The sequence below is a fragment of the Hyaena hyaena genome, unplaced genomic scaffold, assembly GCF_003009895.1.
Source record: "Hyaena hyaena isolate Hyena2069 unplaced genomic scaffold, ASM300989v1 scaffold_1141, whole genome shotgun sequence".
NCBI lineage: Eukaryota > Metazoa > Chordata > Mammalia > Carnivora > Hyaenidae > Hyaena > Hyaena hyaena.
Window position 1 is genome coordinate 100,798 of NW_024081774.1, and position 17,950 is coordinate 118,747.

Here is a 17,950-nt window from a genome sequence, read left to right on the forward strand (position 1 = left end):
AGTGAGAAGGGGAGGGAGAGGGAGAATCCCAAGTTCTGCTCTGTCAGCTCAGAGCCCAATGTGGGGCTCTAGTCCTGTGAGCCATGAGATAAATGACTTGAGCTGATAGCAAGAACCACCCAAGCACCCCTGTTTTTCTTTTTAAATCTAAGCGGCTTGGAGCTCCAAGTAATATAGCAGGAGGAAAGAATATACATACATCTACACATACGCACGAACACACGCATGCATAGTATATGTATATAGGAAAGAATTGTTATGTCTCTGCTTTGATCATTGAAAACATTTCTGGTTAGTTACTTCAGAACAAGTCTTTGTCCTTGATCTACCCTTCTTAAGATGTTCTGTCACGAACTTTGTAAGAGGATTTCATTTGTATTCTCACTGAATGAAAAAAATCTCAAGGAGTTCTGTTTTTCTTTATCTCTCTGGGATGTTTTACATTTTTAAAAAAATATCTGAGTTTACCTAAATGTTATTTTTTAATATTAAATTATGTCTCTCTTCATTTAGCTGATAATGCAAGCTGATGCAGGATTTTTTTTTTCCATTTTATCCTAGCTAGTTTTCAAATTAAATATCTAACCTTGTATCATAGTCAATTAATTAGCATAGTCTAATTCAGTTGAAAAATCACCCACTTGCCTGTGCTGCTTTAAGACTATATTTCTAGTAAACCATTGCTGATTCTGCTAAGACCAAGAATATGACTATTCCTAGTATGCACCCTCTAAAGCCTAGCTCATGTAAATACTTTCTTTTCTTCAGATTTTTTTTGGGGGAACAGGGGGGATTTTTTTTTTCTGTGGTTAGTATAGCATAGTTCAGGTAAAATTGTTCTGAATTTGTTGGAATGTCTTAGTTTTCGGCATAGATAGGATACTGAGTGCCATCCAAGTTATGTTAAAGACTAGAGATTATTTATATATTTTATTACCATAAAAGCTTCTGAATTTGATTAGGAATGACAAATGAGAACTTCTATCAGTCTCTTGGAGCTCTTTTTAAACTTTCACTATGAAAACTTTGAAACATATAAAAAGGTGGAGCGTTGAGTATGATAAACCCTCCATGTGTTCCATCACCTCTTTCAATTCATGATTGGTTTATTTCATCTAATTCAATCAAATCCAACATATCATATAATTGCACTATGGAGCGATGCTAAACAACAGGAGATAAATACTATATCTTTTTGTGTATAGCTTATAACATTCTTTTAATTTTAAATATTCAGAATTTCAATAAGTGCTCTGATTCTTGAGCTTTATGGAATCACCTTTTGCTCATTTAACTTATAATTGATATATAATGAAACTTACTATAATTGTGCTTCTGTAATTATATCCTGCCACCTGATTTTAACATTTTGCCATTGGAAGGAATATCTAGTTTCATAAATTGGACATTCAATGGATATTCTTTAACTGATTTGATAATTGGCTAAAGTATTAGTACCTTATGAAATTACTCCTTGGCAATTGTATTTCATCTTACCTTTTTTTTTTCTGTAGATTATCCTCTGCTTTATCATTTTTACCATTTACTTGACTCTATTTATGTTATTGTCAATTGGTTATCAACATTTATTCAATTATCATTTATGGAAAGCTGTAGATAGGCACTGTGGATTCAAATGAACAAAAACCAGATTCAGTCTACTGGAAAGAATGATGCATAAAAAGTGAGCTGTGCAGTATTCTTTGTTAAGTACAGGTATTGGAAATAAGCACAGGTTACTATGAGAGCAGCAAGGAGGGTAATGACCTAAACTGCCAAGAAGGTTTCCTGGAGGAGGAAGGCCTGAGTCTTAATGTCTGAATAATGGATTCTTGGGTAAAGAGAACAAATGACACGAGAAAAGGCACAGAGGTGAGAAATAATATGATGGGTGTACAGTGAGCAAGGGCTGATTCAGCTAGAGCCCAGCCTGAGGCAGGTGTACTAGACAAAACTAAATAAAGAAGTATTATAGGGCGAATCTTTTCCAGGAGGGAAGCAAGGTCCCTGTAACTATATAAGTTGTATAGAAGGACATATTACAACCATTTATATTTATTTTTCTTGTTTCTCTAAAAAAGCTTTGTGCATGTTTCATATATGTGTACATGTATAATGAAAGAAAAAATTATATGTAAAGGGTGGATACTAAATTGTTATATGCCACAAAAATGTTTGGAGGCCACTGTTTTTGATGATAAGTGGCCTTATATGACTTATTAAGGAATCTGAACTTTATCCTAGGGTCCTGAGAAACCTAGCAACAGGAACAGTGGTAAGATCTGGTTTGCATTTTAGTTAAGTTACCCTGATAGTTGTGAGAATGGGTTTAAGGAGAATAAAATTATAGGAAGGGAGACCATTTAGGAGGCCATTGAAATAATTTAGAGGAAGGTAAGGACCTAAATAAAACTGTAGTAGTATATGCAGATTAAGATACCCAGGTACCTTTTTTTTTTTTTTTTTAATCTCTTAAGAATCCACCTCTTGGTTATGGTTCAGGTCATGATTTCCCAGGTTTGTGAGTTCAAGCCCCCCATGGGACTCTGCACTGGCAGCACAGAGCCTTCTTGGAATTCTCTCACTTTCCTTCTCTCTCTGCCCCTCCGCCATTCACTCTGTGTGTTATAAATAAATAAACTTCCAAAAAAAAAGAAGCATTAAAACATACAGAACTTGGTAATTGATTAAATGTGGGGGTGAGGTAAATAGATACAGAAAGAATCAAGGATAACTGTCATGTTTTTAGTTTGTGTGATGAATATTGTTCTTCTCATCAACTGAAAGAATAAAGGTAAAGGAGGAGATTGGGGGTAGCTGTAATGGGTTGATCTTCTGCCATGATGAATTTAAATGTTCGGATGGTAAGAATGCAGATAGTCATGCTTAATTATTTATTCATTGAGCTTTTATATCTGTACAGTCCAAAGTATTACACTGGCTTCTGTGGCACTAACTAAGAGGAGAATATAGAGCCTTCTTTTAATGTACTCCCAATATAGGTTAAAAACAATTGCAATTCACTATGGAATGTTACGTAATGTGTGTAGCAACCAAGTACTTACAAGAGGGTAATTGATTCCCTGGGAAGACTGAAGGGAGCTTCTTGGTTATTTTTGTATCTCCTATAATACACATAGCTCTCCTCTGTGCTGACAGCTAGCTCAGAGCCTGAAGCCTGCTTCGGATTCTGTATCTCCCTCTCTCTCTGATGCTCCCCTGCTTACACTGTCTCTCTCTCTCTCTCAGAAATAAATAAAACATTAAAAAAAAATACACATAGCTCTCAACGAAAAGTATTGATTTATATATTTTTTCTGTTTTTAAAAGGAATGTTTATAAAAAAGAATAATTGTTTCTGCAAGTCCAAGCAGTACACATTTATAGACTGTTTTATTATCATGTTAGGTATGATTCAATAGTGAAGTCAGACTAGAAAATAATTGTGTAATATTCTTATATTTACTTGTCACCTATGATTTAAATGATATGCATAGGCATTTAAAATGCCCATTTAGGGGGCGCCTGTGTGGCTTAGTTGGTTAAGCATCCGACTTTCGCTTAGGTCATGATCTCGCCGTTCGTGGGTTCGAGCCCCGCGTGGGGCTCTGCGCTGACTGCCAGCCCAGAGCCTGGAGCCTGTTTCAGAGTCTGTGACTCCCTCTCTCTGACCCTCCCTTGCTCACGCTGTCTCTCTCTCTCTCCTAGAAATAAATAAAACATTAAAAAAATATTTAAAATGCCCACTTAGGACAAATTTTATTGATTCCTTAATGGTGTTAATAACGACTTCTTCCTGTCCTGAATTTTTGGCCTACCTGTAAGTACAACAAACGCTGACAATTTCAAGTAATTCTTAGACCAAATGTTCTGTGCAACTTTTCATAGTAAAGATAACTTTGCTTTCTGAAAATAGATGCCACTGTGCATCCAAATCAGTGTTAAATTTTATTATAAAAATTCACTGATGGTGACTGGAAATATATACCAATGTCTGATTATTTATTTTCAAGGCCTTTTCTGTATCTTGTATTATTTCCTTGGTGAGATTAAAAATTTAAATTTATAGAAGATGATAGCATGTTAACTAAAACCACATTAAGTTTTCAAAAGCATTGGGTGCCTGGGTAGCATTGTTATAGAAAGCAGGCATAACATATACTTTCAGTAAAATTTCAAAATCATTTATCCATGTTCTCTTATTTCAATATTTAGGAGTGAGGGTGGCTCAGTTGGTTAAGTGTCTGACTTCAGTTCAGGTCGTGATCTCATGGTTTGTGAGTTTGAGCCCCACATTGAGCTCTGTGCTGACAGCTCAGAGCCTGGAGCCCAGTTCAGATTCTGGGTCTCCCTCTCTTTCTGCCCCCGCCTCACTCATGCTTTGTCTCTCTCTCAAAAATAAAGAAACATTTAAAATTTTTTTTAAAAAACCCTTCAAAACCATATAAAATTACCAACTTGATACCAAATTGGTATATTTTTATTTTCTTGTATCATATACTTTGTGTTTTCAATAATTGATAAGTAGACAGTAATAATTTTACCAAGATTTGATTTATTTAATCCTCATAACATTTCTATTACCTATTTACATACTGGGAAACTGACCAGAAAAATAAAGTAATTTACCCATGTCAGAGACCCACTGAGCTTTTCAGTTTAGGAAATCAGAACAGAGTATCCAAGCCTTTAGTCATTATGTTAGGTTTCTCTCTTCAGTAACCTTTTAAAGTAAGACATTTTTTTCACCAGAGGGGATGATGGATAAAAAATGTATATATTTGCTGAGAAGGCCTCTGATTTTAAGGTTTACACTCCATCTTTGTCTGGTTTACTAATTTGAGGCATAATATAGAAACCAAAAATTTAAGGAACAAGACTTTTATCTTTCCCTATTTAAAAAAGAAAAGTGAAATTAAATGGCATTGTTTTTTGAAATGGGTTGATAGTTTTCTGAAGAAATGTCTGAGTAGGTGTCCCCTGAAGACATATCTCTCCAGTATGCTGTCTCAATTTTATAGTTCAGCTTTGAAAATCTCAAACAGAATAAATTAAAACAATTTCTCCTTGGAGCTGCTATTGGTCCTCTTCTAATTTGAAGAGGATGAGACTGTGACAGCACATTTTAGTTCTTATGTGCTCCCCGAAAGTCAAAATTAGGAACACAGGGACTGTGCGAACTTAATGCATGTGAAAAACAGTACGGTGCAACTGCTTTGAAGAGAAAAAACAGTGAATGCTTAAGAAAATGTGAAAGATTCTTTTTGTTACCCTGAGAGGAAACAGCTCAAAACCTGAAAATGGAATTGCTTTTATAATAAGTATGTTTAATGCAAATCCTATTCAGGACACAAAAGCTAGACTGGCATGTATTTCTTATTTGATAAAAGAGTAATTTTAAAAAGAATGTACATTATCTAAGGTTTCATAACATTGTACCTTAAGGGGATTAAGATATCTAAAACCTTTGAAGTCTGCAGATTCTATTTTATTTACTCACAAGGATGGAGTTCTTTAGTGATTTGTTGTTGTAAGAAAATTGCCCATTAGCGTTTGTATTGATTTGCCTTTTCCAAATGAAAGAAACAAATGTAATTCATTCGCACTTTATTATTGAATCCTTTTAATATGAAATATCGAGAACTTGGGTCCTTATTAACCTGCAAAATGTTTAAAGACATGCTTTCAAAGTTGGAAAAGAATGCAAAGTAAAAGTTCATATTTGTACACAGGTATCTGATGGCTTCAGAACTGGCTGTCATCACAGTTTTTGTTCTCCAGTCTTCCTGAAACTCTCGTCATCCCTCCTATTATTATGAAGATGACCACATTTATTAAATTGGTTCTTATCTCAACTAGGTTTCTGTAAACTATATTGGGCATTTCTTCAAATGCTAATCCAAATGCCACCCACTCTTCAAAGATCCCTGAAAGCCTCCCTTTTTGCCTGAAGTCTTTCCTGATGCCCTTGACTGACCTTGCTTTCCTCTCAATTTCTGTAACACTCCTACTCTGCTCTAGTGGTTGCACCTGGTGTGCCATGATGGCACCGAGCATGGCACAGGGCACTATGGGAAAGTAGCCCCCAGGGTCGGGTAGCAAGCCTTTCTTTTTTAATCATATAACTACTGGCTATACAAGAACGGATTTCGCTTAAAATACATGTGTTTTTTTATAATTTCTTTTGTTAGTAAATTATTAACGTGTAAGGACTGTGTTATTACTGTAAACATTATGATCTAATATATTATAAAATACACACTAGAATAGAAATTGTAAAAAGGTTAAGCAACACAAATGTAAAAACCACAATTTTAACATTTTTCTTACATTGTCTTGGATTTTCTTGGTCTTCTTAGCCATTCTCAACAGTGTGTACAAGATCTTGGGCCCTGTTAAATAAGTGTTTTTCTTCTTATCCTTACTTTTGATGAGTTGACTAGTAATTCTCAACCAGCACAGTACCCCAGACTAATCAGTTTAAAATCTCTGAGGTGTACCTGTATCTTTGGTTGTTTTTTTGGTTTCTTTGTTTTGCTTTGTTTTGTGTTAAGCTTCTTGAGGCAATACTAGTAATGGACAGTCATTTGACACAGTTTAAGCTATGTAAAGGCAAACCTAGTGCTGAGGTTGGGAACAATAGTTACAGAGGGTTTCTTTTTAGAGACAGTGTAATCTGAGAGTTGAGGAAATGATAAATCCTATGCTTCCATAAATTTTGTTGTATTATTTGCATTTCATGTGTGGGTGGGTTTTTAAACAGTGAATTAGTCAAATACTGAATTAGTCAGATACTGAATCCAGTATCTGGGTTGAAATGACACAGACCAGGAACAAAATAATTACATTGAGATGTATAATGACTGGAAAATGTAGGAGTGATATGAGAAAGTCTCTTCTTTCCAAAAGTTACAGGGTAATTTTTGAAAGAACAAAAGATAAGGTTTAGATTAAAGGTAACAGTCATAAGTGTCAAAGTTTTAGAATGAAAATAGATTTGGAAGTCATTATCTTAACTAAGCTAGAATTTAATGAATTGCATGGCAGCCTTTGTAAATGGAGTAACAGTCAAATTTCTCAGCCTACCTGTTAAGGCCACTGTTGATAAATGACAGTTAAAACCTTGAAGAAGGCTTCTATTTCTTTTTTTTTTTTTAATGTATTATTTATTTCTAAGAGAGACAGAGACAGAGACAGAGACAGAGACACAGAATCTGAAACAGGCTGCAGGCTCTGAGCTAGCACAGAGCCCGACGCGGGGCTCAAACCCACGAACTGTGAGATCATGACCTGAGCCAAAGTCAGATGCTTAACCAACTGAGACACCCAGGCACCCCAGAAGGCTTCTATTTCTGACCTCAGAAGGGGAAAGGTGTGTGCAACCAGCTTATCTGAAAGTTATAGTAAATAATTAAAGTCCAAGTAAAAGCTGGCTGTTGGAAGGGTGGCAGGGTGAGGGATAGTGTTCTTTCTGATCCCAAGAGTCGAAGTTAAAGTACAGGTTCTGGATAAACATCAGTACCATGAGTTTAATAGTGACTCCTTACAGCTAACCTTTATTTGTATATAGCAATACAAGCTAAAAATACATCAATAAAATCCTAGCAGCTTTTCCTATAAAATAATAAATGGTACTCTAATTGACAGTAGTTGAATAGCCATAGATACAACATTCTTTAGAACTTAAGCCTGAAGTTTATCAAGAAACCAGGACGTAGTAGGGTGCCAGGGTGGCTTGGTTGGTTAAGGGTCCACCTCTTAATTTTGGCTCAGGTAGGATCTCACGGTTTATGAGATTCCCTCTATCCTTCTCTCTCTGCCTCTCTCTCTCAAAATAAATTTAAAGAAAAAGAAACTTGGACTATTTTTTATAGAATTTCCCATAAGTTATCATATGCTTTTGGAACTGAACATTAATGTCTTTGTTTAAAAATTTTTTTTCAATGTCTATTTGTTTTTGAGAGACAGAGAGAAACAGACCATGAGTAGGGGAGGGGAAGAGAGAGAGGGAGACACAGAATCCAAAACAGGCTCCAGGCTCTGTGGGGCTCAAACCCATGAACTGTGAGACCATGACCTGAGCCGAAGTCAGACGCTTAACCAACAGCCACCCAGGCACCCCTAATATCTTTGCTTTTAAAGTGTGGGATAGATTATAATGGGCCCAACAAGATGAAAACCAAGAAATTTGACAGATAAGCTAAATAAATTGGTGAATTTTAATACTCCCAATTTGGAGCTGTCCTTAAGTAATTCTTTGTGTTCTGTATCTTAACTTGACCTTCTTAACAAGTTCTGTTAACATAGTTCTAAGATGGTACTAGCAGAACCAATTACTAAAGAATCTTGTTTTCTGTAACATTTTTATAATTTTATAAACATATATAAAATAAGTTTTGTAATTTCTATATATTTATAAAATTATAAGTTTATATAATTTATATACTTTTCTTAGTATATAAACTTGGGAAAAGTAAGTCTCCTGGAGGTGACCCAGATTCTGAGCTTCTGTGTCGACATTCACTGAATTATTACCTTAGAAAACTAGGTACTAGAATCTATCTACATCACCAGATCTGAGGACCAAACTCAGATCCTTTGAGAAGGATTTGTTTATGCTAGAGTTTTTTTAAGACAAACAGAAATTTATAGTACAATTTTAAAAAATAAATTATAGGGTAATTTCTAATTTTTACAGCTTCACCATGACAGTAAACTTTTTTACCATCCAGTAGTTTGTCTCACACTAGGTGCTAGATCCAAAATATAGCCACAGTTTTACATAGTACGATATGTAATGGTTTTAATTTATCACCAATATATTGATAAAAGATAATTGAAGAACGTCTCCCTCAGGCACCAATCACAATATTTTTAAAAGTTTATTTTTAGAATGACTCAGCTTTTCTTACTGTTTCCTATGCCTCATATTCTCTGTTAAATCCGTTAGCAGGTGCGTATGCCAATGATAAAACAGAAGTGTGATTCTTTCCTTCTTCCTTCCGTCCCTTCTTTGCCTTCTTCCTTCCTTCACCTATTTCTCTTTCATTTTCTTTATAACTCCTTTTAGTCCAGTATTAATAATTCTCACACTCCTTCTATCTTCACATTTTTGCCTGATCCCCATAGCACTTGCTCTTATTTGCAAAATAACAACAACCATTATAATAGGAACCAGTAATGCTTATAGTCTTTTGGTGTTCTCAGAATTAAGGCTGGATGTAATTACTTCTACCCAAGTTGTGATTGTATTTGTTATAGTTACTTTACCTTTCAGAATTCCCGAAAAAACAAAAGACTAAAGCCTGGTGATGTGTGATAAGTGCCCTAAATATAGACCTTTTACAGATATATTACAGTATTTTTAAGGACCCATCTAAAAAGTATCTTTACTGGTTTCACTGGAATTATTACCTATCAGACCTACTCAATACTAGTGCGGGGGTTGGGGGGAAAGCCATTGAGGAAGAAGCTAAAATAATAAGCTTGCCTTTACCTTTTAATAACACTTTCTGAAGTCATTCCTGACTTGAAGATATTTGCCCCATATCTCCCAAGGTAAGCATTAACAACCAAAGTAGAGCAGCATGTTGGACCAGTTCCTGGAAAGCAGAAAATCTTGAGGATTTCTTTCTTCTTCTTCTGTACAAGGCATTCTTCCCAGCTGAATCAGCCCAATATGAAGGGATGGTGGAGTTCCACAATTACTGTAAAACGTGGTGTACCAAAAGTATATTTTTCGTCTAGTTCAATGTATTCATTATTGCCTTGAATAAAGATGTAGAAAACCTACTTATCAAATTTGTGGATATCACAAAAAAGAGTCATTGGCTAACATGTTTTTTTAAAAATGTCATCTGGCAAGATCCATGATCAAATGTAACAAGGTGGCATCTAATAGTATAAATGTAAAGGTCTGTGGTTGAAAAATTAAATGTGGCTTAACAACCATTAGTAGCATGTTCTTGGAAAAATCATATGCTTTATTCTTTTCAGCTCCAGACAATGGAGACAGTTAAAATGAGGGAAAAAGAATTACAGAGAAAAAAGGGAGATATATATAACAGTTCAGATTGGACAGAATTTTGAGATACTGTATTCCCTTTAAGTGCAATTGAAAAATTAAATCTTAACAGTAAAACATCAAGAGTTGAAAGAAACCCTAAAGTTATCTAAATTTTGCCTTCTTTTACTTATATCTGTGTATCTCTCTTTTGATTTCTCTATTATATTCATATAACAGGAAACCGAGGCCAACAGAGACAAACTAATTTCATGACAGTCTCACAGTTAGCAAGAGAACAACGATAAATGCTAAGAACCCAGCCCTACCCTTCTTACACTGTAGTCTGCTATCTTCCTAATGTGCTGGTAATTATTTCATTAGGAGAGAGAAGCAGAGCAACCTTATACATTATATTTTATCTGGTGGGCTTTTTTTGTGCTGGTATGGTGTTTTCTGAAATAGGATGTATATTTAGGTGGGGAAACAGGACTTTGAATTTTCTAGGAAGGGCTCAGCAGTCTAAGATAACATGGAGACTAATGTATTTGCAATAGATGATCAATAAGTATTTGTTAATTAATCCTAATAAATAGATAGCTAACAGTGAAAGGATTTTAAGAGACTTGTGTTTCTTGTTTCCTAGTTTTAAACAGGACCGTGGACATCCTAACTCTGTAGATGGTTAGCTCTTCAGCTTACCTGGAAAAGTCTTACCTTGTCGCTTGATCTCTTCCTTGTTTTATAGACAAATATCATTATGACCATATGTGGCTTTTTAAAATTTATTTTTCAATTTATATCCAAGTTAGTTAGCATATAGTGCAACAATGGGTTCAGAAGTAGATTCCAGTGACTTATAGAATGATATGTATAACACCCTGGTTCCGTCCATATAGTTGCAAATGGCAAGATTTCATTCTTTTTGATTGCTGAGTAATACTCCATTGTGTGTGTGTGTGTGTGTGTGTGTGTGTGTGTGTGTGTATCACTTCTTTATCCATTCATTCATCAATGGACATTTGGGCTCTTTCCATTCTTTGTCTATTATTGATAGCATAGCTATAAACATTGGGGTGCATGTGCCCCTGTGAAACAGCACACCTGTGTCCTTTGCCTAAATACCTAGTAGTGCAATTGCTGGGCTGTAGGGTAGTTTTATTTTTAATTTGTTGAGGAACTTCCTTACTGTTTTCCAGAGTGGCTGCAGCAGTTTGCATGCCTGACCATATGTGGCTTTTCTTTTCTTTTTAAATTTTTTAAATGTTTTATTTGTTTCTGAGAGTGAGAGAGACAGCGTGAGCAGGGGAGGGTCAGAGAGAGAGGGAGACACAGAATCCAAAACAGGTGCCAGGCTCCAAGCTAGCTGTCAGCACAGAGCCCAACGTGGGACTCGAACCCAAGAAATGCAAGATCATGACCTGAGCTGAATTCGGAAGCTTAACCTACTGAGCCACCCAGGCGCCCCTGTGGCTTTTCTAATTCTGACTAGTTACAATGTACAATAGCTGGCCCCCTATCTCTCTATATATAATCATTGAAAATAGTTTCTAAGTATCTTATGTGTCTTATTATATCTGTGGGGAGCTAATTATAATTGTTATCTTAAATTACAAATTCAGTTTTCCAATTTTGTAATTATTTTATACGTTACCAATTATCATGCGTCTTAAGATAGTTTATTTTTAATTCAACTCCAGAAATACACTCTGTGATTAAAAGGACTGTCCATCATATTCCCACCATACTCATAAGCCTATAATATTATTTAGCATGTACTAAATATTCTTTAGGTTATCTGTTGAATAAGCATAATTAAAGTTAAAAAGCTGTCTTATTCTGGAATAAGTTTCAGGACAGGACAGTTAATGATACTCTTTTCTTTCCTTTCTATATTTGTAGGTATTTCTGTTTTGTGTTTCACTGTTTACTGTAAAATTTTATCATCTTTCAACCTGATTTTATTCATAATTAAATCATTCTTGACATAATATACATTTATTTTGCAGATCTTCCCAGATATTTGAAAATATATTCTTTTTTCTTTTTTAATTTTTTGTTTAATGCTTATTGATTCTTGAGAGAAATAGAGACAGAGAATAAGCATGGAAGGGGCACAGAGAGAAAGGGAGACACAGAATTTGAAGTAGTCTCCAGGCTCTGAGCTGTCAGCACAGAGCCTGGCGCAGTTAAGCATCTGACTTAGGGTCAGGGCATGATCTCATGTTTCATGGGTTCAAGCCCCGCGTCTGACTCTATGCTGACAGGTCGGAGCCTGGAACCTGCTTCAGATTCTTTGTTTCTCACTCTCTCTCGGCCCCTCCCCTGCTCATGATCTGTCTCTCAAAAATAAACATTAACAAAAGTATTAGGGGGAGCCTGCGTGGCTAAGTCAGTTAAGCCTCCGACTTCGGCTCAGGCCATGATCTCGCAGTTCGTGGGTTCGTGCCCCCCGTCAGGCTCTGTGCTGACAGCTCAGAGCCTGGAGCCTGCTTCAGATTCTGTGTCTCCCTCTCTCTCTCTCTCTGTCCCTCTCCTGCTCGTACTCTGTCTCTCTGTCAGAGAGAATGAATTCAAATGAATTTAAAAAATTTTTTTAAAAAGTTTTAAAAAAGTAAGATTCACATACAATATAGGTTATTTTTTCCTAATACTTGTGAGGATTGTTGTGGATGTCTTCTTTGGATCTTGTAAAATTACTTACCTCTTCTACTTACATGATGCTCATGCTACACTATTGTGAATTGTTAGTTATTTATTTTCATGTGCATACCTTCATATGAAGCATGTAAATTTTCTTATGGTAAGAGCTGCATCTACCCTGTGTCACCTTCCAGACAGTTTTTGTATAGTACATAACATTAATTCATATAATATTATGAATTAAAGAAACAAACCAATATATAATGGGATTGACACTAATAAATGCTAAGGCCAGAAATAGGTTTGGTAAAGAGGATACAACATGTCCAGGAAGTAATTTTTTATAGAGTAGTCAGGGAAGGTTTCAGTAAGAAGGGCTAAGCCAAGACAGAGCTGTACAGATATCTGAAGAAAGTGCTTCCAAACAGAAGGAAAGAGTAATGTAAAGAATCTTAGACTGTAGTAGTTGGTTTGTGTTAGGAAGAGGAAGGTCTGTTACCAGAGATGATGAGTGAGGGGGAAGGTGGAAGGATGTCAGGCGAGAGAGGGTTGAAGGGTGTGTGTAGATCATGAAGGTCATGGGAAGGAAATTTCATTTTACCTTGGATGAGATGGCAAATGGTTAGAGAGTTTGAGTGGAAGGGAGAGAAATGATCTTGTTTACCTTTTCAAAGGGTAACAGTGGCCCTTAAGTAGAAAAAGGACTGGGGAGGAAAGGAGAGTACTGAGGCAAAAGTGAGGCTGGGCAGTATGTTAGGAAGCTATTTGCGATACACTTGACCTTGGACAATAAGGGGTTGACCCCTGTGCAACTGAAAACCTGCATATAACTTTTGACTCCCCCAAAACTTAACTTCTAATAACCTTCTATTGACTAGAAACCTTGCCAATAACATAAACAACTAATTAAAACATATTTTGTATGTATGTTCTATGCATTATATACTATAGTCTTACAATAAAGGAAGCTAGAAAAAGTTATTAAGGTAGATGTAAGAGAAATACATTTACAGTATGGAAAGTACTGAATTTATTGATGCTGTGAGTTTATGTCATCTGTTTATAGGCTAAATTGTGTTTTGGTGCCTCTGTCAATATTGTTCAATATATTTACTGAAAGAAATCCACACAGAAGTAAACCCACACAATTCAAACTCAGGTTGTTCAGGAGTCAACTCTACTTTAGGCAAGAGTTAATAATAGTTTGGATTACATTATAAGTAGTAGAGCATGTGAGAGGTGGTTGGATGATGGATATGATTGAAAGAAGAATAAAAAGAGACAAAAATAATTGGTAGTAGATTGAATAAGAGAGTATGTGGGTGATAGATTAGATGTAAAGTTTGAGAAAAAGAAATCAAGGATAATATGAGGTTTTTAGCCCAAGAAACAAAGAGTGGAGATGCCATCTATCATATCATTGTGGCATATGGAGTTGCTATATGGAAGATTGTAAGACAAGGTGTTTCAGATAGAAATCCAGAATATGTCCTTTGTATACCAGATTGCCTTCTCTACCTACCACTGGGGAAACAAAGTGGTCAGTTAGATATATGTGTATAACATTTGTGGAAGACATTTGGATTAGGTATACTGCTTAGTAAAAATGAAAAATAGTGCTTATTGTTTTTGATTGATTCAGTCTTTCGAACTGAAATCATGTTAACTAATACTTTCCCAAAATTGGAAAAATCAAACAAGTTCTTGCTTTCCATATGTATATTTGAAAATGGTATCTGCTCTGCTTCAAACAGTTATGTATTTGACTTAACCATTCTTGAGAACAAGGAGGTTTTGCAATCTTTTTCCAATTAGGTGAAGAATTTAGACTATATTCTATTAGAAACAGAATCTCAAAACTTACTGATAAATGGCTTTATTATACTAATTGCTTTTTCTTTATTTCCATAGTCTGTCTCTGTGCCAGAGGGAAATTATATTGGTCTTAAAGGATTTGTTCTTCAAATGGCCACGTAGGTCACAACACAAAAACTTACTTAGTTGGTGGCAAATTTATTATTTAACGATTTGTCCCCAGTGTCTTTCTGGTGGCTATATTTAAAATCATTGGTCTATAATTGCAACCCTTTATGCATATGCATGCACATATATTTCATTTATAATCTTTAGACACATTTGTCATTCAGATATTCAAAAAGCACTGTTATTTAAAGACTCTATGATAGCATAGAGCCATTTTTCAAGTATGCCTAAGCCCATTTGTCCAATGAGAGTTTGAAAAATAATGTAAGGGGTTTACAGTTGACATTTGGGAAACTAGCTCCTCAGAAGGAATAATTGGATGCTAGGGCATTTTTAAGGCTTTATACATTTTGAATGGCCTTATGTTTAAAACACTCTTGATGTAGTTGAAATGCCCTTATGTTTCTTTCCATTCTCTCTCTGAGACTTTGTTGATTATCTCCAGTAGGATTCTTATTTATATTTAGAGGACTCAGGCACAAGTATAGATGTGAAGACAAAAACTGTGGTCCAATAGTATGGTTTAATATCAAAATTGCAAAATAATGTGGGATAAATATTTATTGAGTTAAAATGAGTAGGAAAATGAAGAAAAAGTAATAAAGGATATGATAGGTCATTTCCATATATAAAAAAGCCCTTTAAAAATTCCATTTGACTAGGTTCTTTCATGTTGTTTTAATATATTTCTTACTATTTGTATTAATAAGTTTCATGAAAACTATTTATACATGTAGTACACCTGAAATACCAATGCAATGTGATCCTAGTACATATATCAATATAATCGATACCTTTTATAGTGTATGTGTATGTTTTTTGTTTTTTGTTTTTTGTTTCTTTCTGTCTTATCCATAGAAAATGATACCATCTACTGGACAGACATGGGCTTCAATAAAATTAGCCGAGCTAAAAGAGATCAGACTTGGAAAGAAGATATCATTACCAATGGCTTGGGAAGAGTGGAGGGGATAGCTATTGACTGGATTGCTGGTATAATCCATGGCTTTTTCTGTTTCCATTCACACCTATTTTGTTAGGGTTTCAACCTCCTTCATAAAAATTGTTTCCAACTCATAATTTTTTTTGTAGTTCTAGCCACAGGGATAAATAGCCTTTTTTGCTCTTGGCTTCATTCTTTCTAATGCTTATGAGCCTTTAGACAAATGTTTTTATGCAGAAGTAGATTATGTAGTGTTAACTTTGCCCAAATCTCCTGAGAACTGTGAGGCAGGTAAACAAAAGTGTTAGAAGTTCTCTTTTGCCTGGAGTCAGTAGAAAGTTAAAATAGATCCCTTCTTAGGTGACAGAAGTTTCAACTTATTTTTAACACCTAAATGTATCATTATATGGTTTAAACCACAGATGTGTAAGATTAGAAAGTATTTGAATGTTAGTTTATTTACAGCTTTCTGTGTAGGAAATGCACACATAAAATAAATATAGGAAGTAAATGATTTCTTGATAATTATGTGAATGCTCCAAAAGTTAATTTTAGCTGTAACTAATAAATCATTTTCTTTCTCACAACTATGTTATGAACACTTCTGTATTTCTCCTAGGTAACATATATTGGACCGACCATGGTTTCAACTTAATTGAAGTTGCAAGGCTCAATGGCTCTTTCCGTTATGTAATTATTTCCCAAGGCCTGGATCAACCAAGATCTATAGCTGTGCACCCAGAGAAAGGGTAATTTTAGTCTTTACATATATCTTGAGTTTTAAGTAAGTTTTTGTAAGTTTTATTTTAAAAAATCCACATATCATATTAATACTTACTTTTTGTTAAAATGTTTGAAACAAAACTCAGTATCTTAACCTAAGCAAAAGAAAAAGTCTATTTTCACTCTGTGGTGTGTATTTTAGTACATATTTGATGAAGTTATACTTACTATGCAGTTCTTTATGTGTAAATCCAAGTAAGTATACCAACATGTTTCTAGATTCTCAGTTTAAAGTTCTGCCCTACGACTATTTGCAAAACAAGTACTCAGTCATTCTCTGAGTGAATGATAGCCAACCTCATTCTTCAGTATTTCTAAAGCTTCAGTTTCCATTTTCAAGTCTGTGATTTCCATTTAACATGTTCATTCCAAGCATTGTATTTCTTTTTTGCCTGGAGTTCCCGATAGATATGTCTACCTGTTTTTTTGACATCTCTATTTTTCCATTTGGATGTTTCATAGGCACTCAAATTGTGCATATCTAAAATGGAAATGAATTTAGTCTGCCATCAAGCTCTGTTAATATTTTTTTCTAAATATTATCAATCTACCATTTTCCATCTTTGCTACTTTCACTCTAATTAAATCTGTTCTTATCTTACACATATACCACTGCAGTGATTACACAATTGATCTCCTAACATTAAAGGCAGATTGACATTTTTTTCTTTTAATATAAATCTTGCATAAATCCTTTCATTGACTTTTGTCTAAAGTCCAAATTTCTGTTGAGATCTTTCTTCATCAGGTCTTATGTAAATATTCAGTCTCAAACTCCTGCTACTGCCTCTTTGGTATCACAGTCAATCTGTGTTTGAACTAGTTTTTAAAATATGTTCAGATATTTCCTGTTCTCTTCTGCTCCAAGCCTTTGAATAACCTCTTTCCTTTATTGGCAATGGTTTCTTTCCTACTTTTACTTTGCTAAATCACCTGAGCTGGCTTTTAAATACATTATATCATTCTGTTCTCAGTATCCTCACTGACCAGAGACCACCAGGGAGACCGAGTCACGCACGCAAAGGTAAAGGGCTTTATTACGGGCTTAAGCCCGGGCTCCCAGACTTCACCAGCGCAATGGGTCCGTGCTGAGAGCCCCGAACAAGGGCAGAGTAGGGTTTTTATGGGGTTTGAGACAGGGGAGTTACAGAAGTTGTGACATGGGAACAGTGATCCAATCATAATAATTCAACATCATTGACAGCGGGTTTGACCGTACACATTGTCTAGAGTATTCGTTACTTTTGGTGGGATCCAATTACAACGTTTAGAGTACCTTTAAATTCAACCAATCACAGAGCCAGCCTAGGGTCTTGTTCGGAGACTAACAGGTTAACTGTAACATTAGGTAACAGTGTCCTATCTATAGTTTCTATCTCCAGGCCTCTCCCTTAGTAATGTGGAGGGTGGTCGCTGGCCTTTCCTGATTGGGTGTTGCAAGGGTGGTTTCTCCTGCCTTGGGCAATGTGTAACTGCCTGATAGTTTCGGGGAAGCTGAAACTCAGGCCTTCTCGTTTAGAGGGGAAACTTAAAGCCTGTCATGGAGTCAGTTTGGTTTAGACGTTTAGACTTGTGGCCTTACGCTATGATGCCAA

At 35.4% G+C, this 17,950-nt stretch overlaps 1 protein-coding gene across 1 annotated transcript in view; it reads left to right on the top strand.

Moving 5' to 3' along the window:
• Positions 1-17,950, top strand: part of LRP1B (LDL receptor related protein 1B) — a gene marked incomplete at its 5' end in the record, with an annotated part of 553,279 nt that overhangs the window by 97,654 nt on the left and 437,675 nt on the right. The window contains 2 exons of the mRNA XM_039222492.1: positions 15,488-15,622; positions 16,192-16,321. Coding sequence (XP_039078423.1) covers positions 15,488-15,622; positions 16,192-16,321 — 265 coding nt within the window. The remainder of the gene's footprint in view (positions 1-15,487; positions 15,623-16,191; positions 16,322-17,950) is intronic.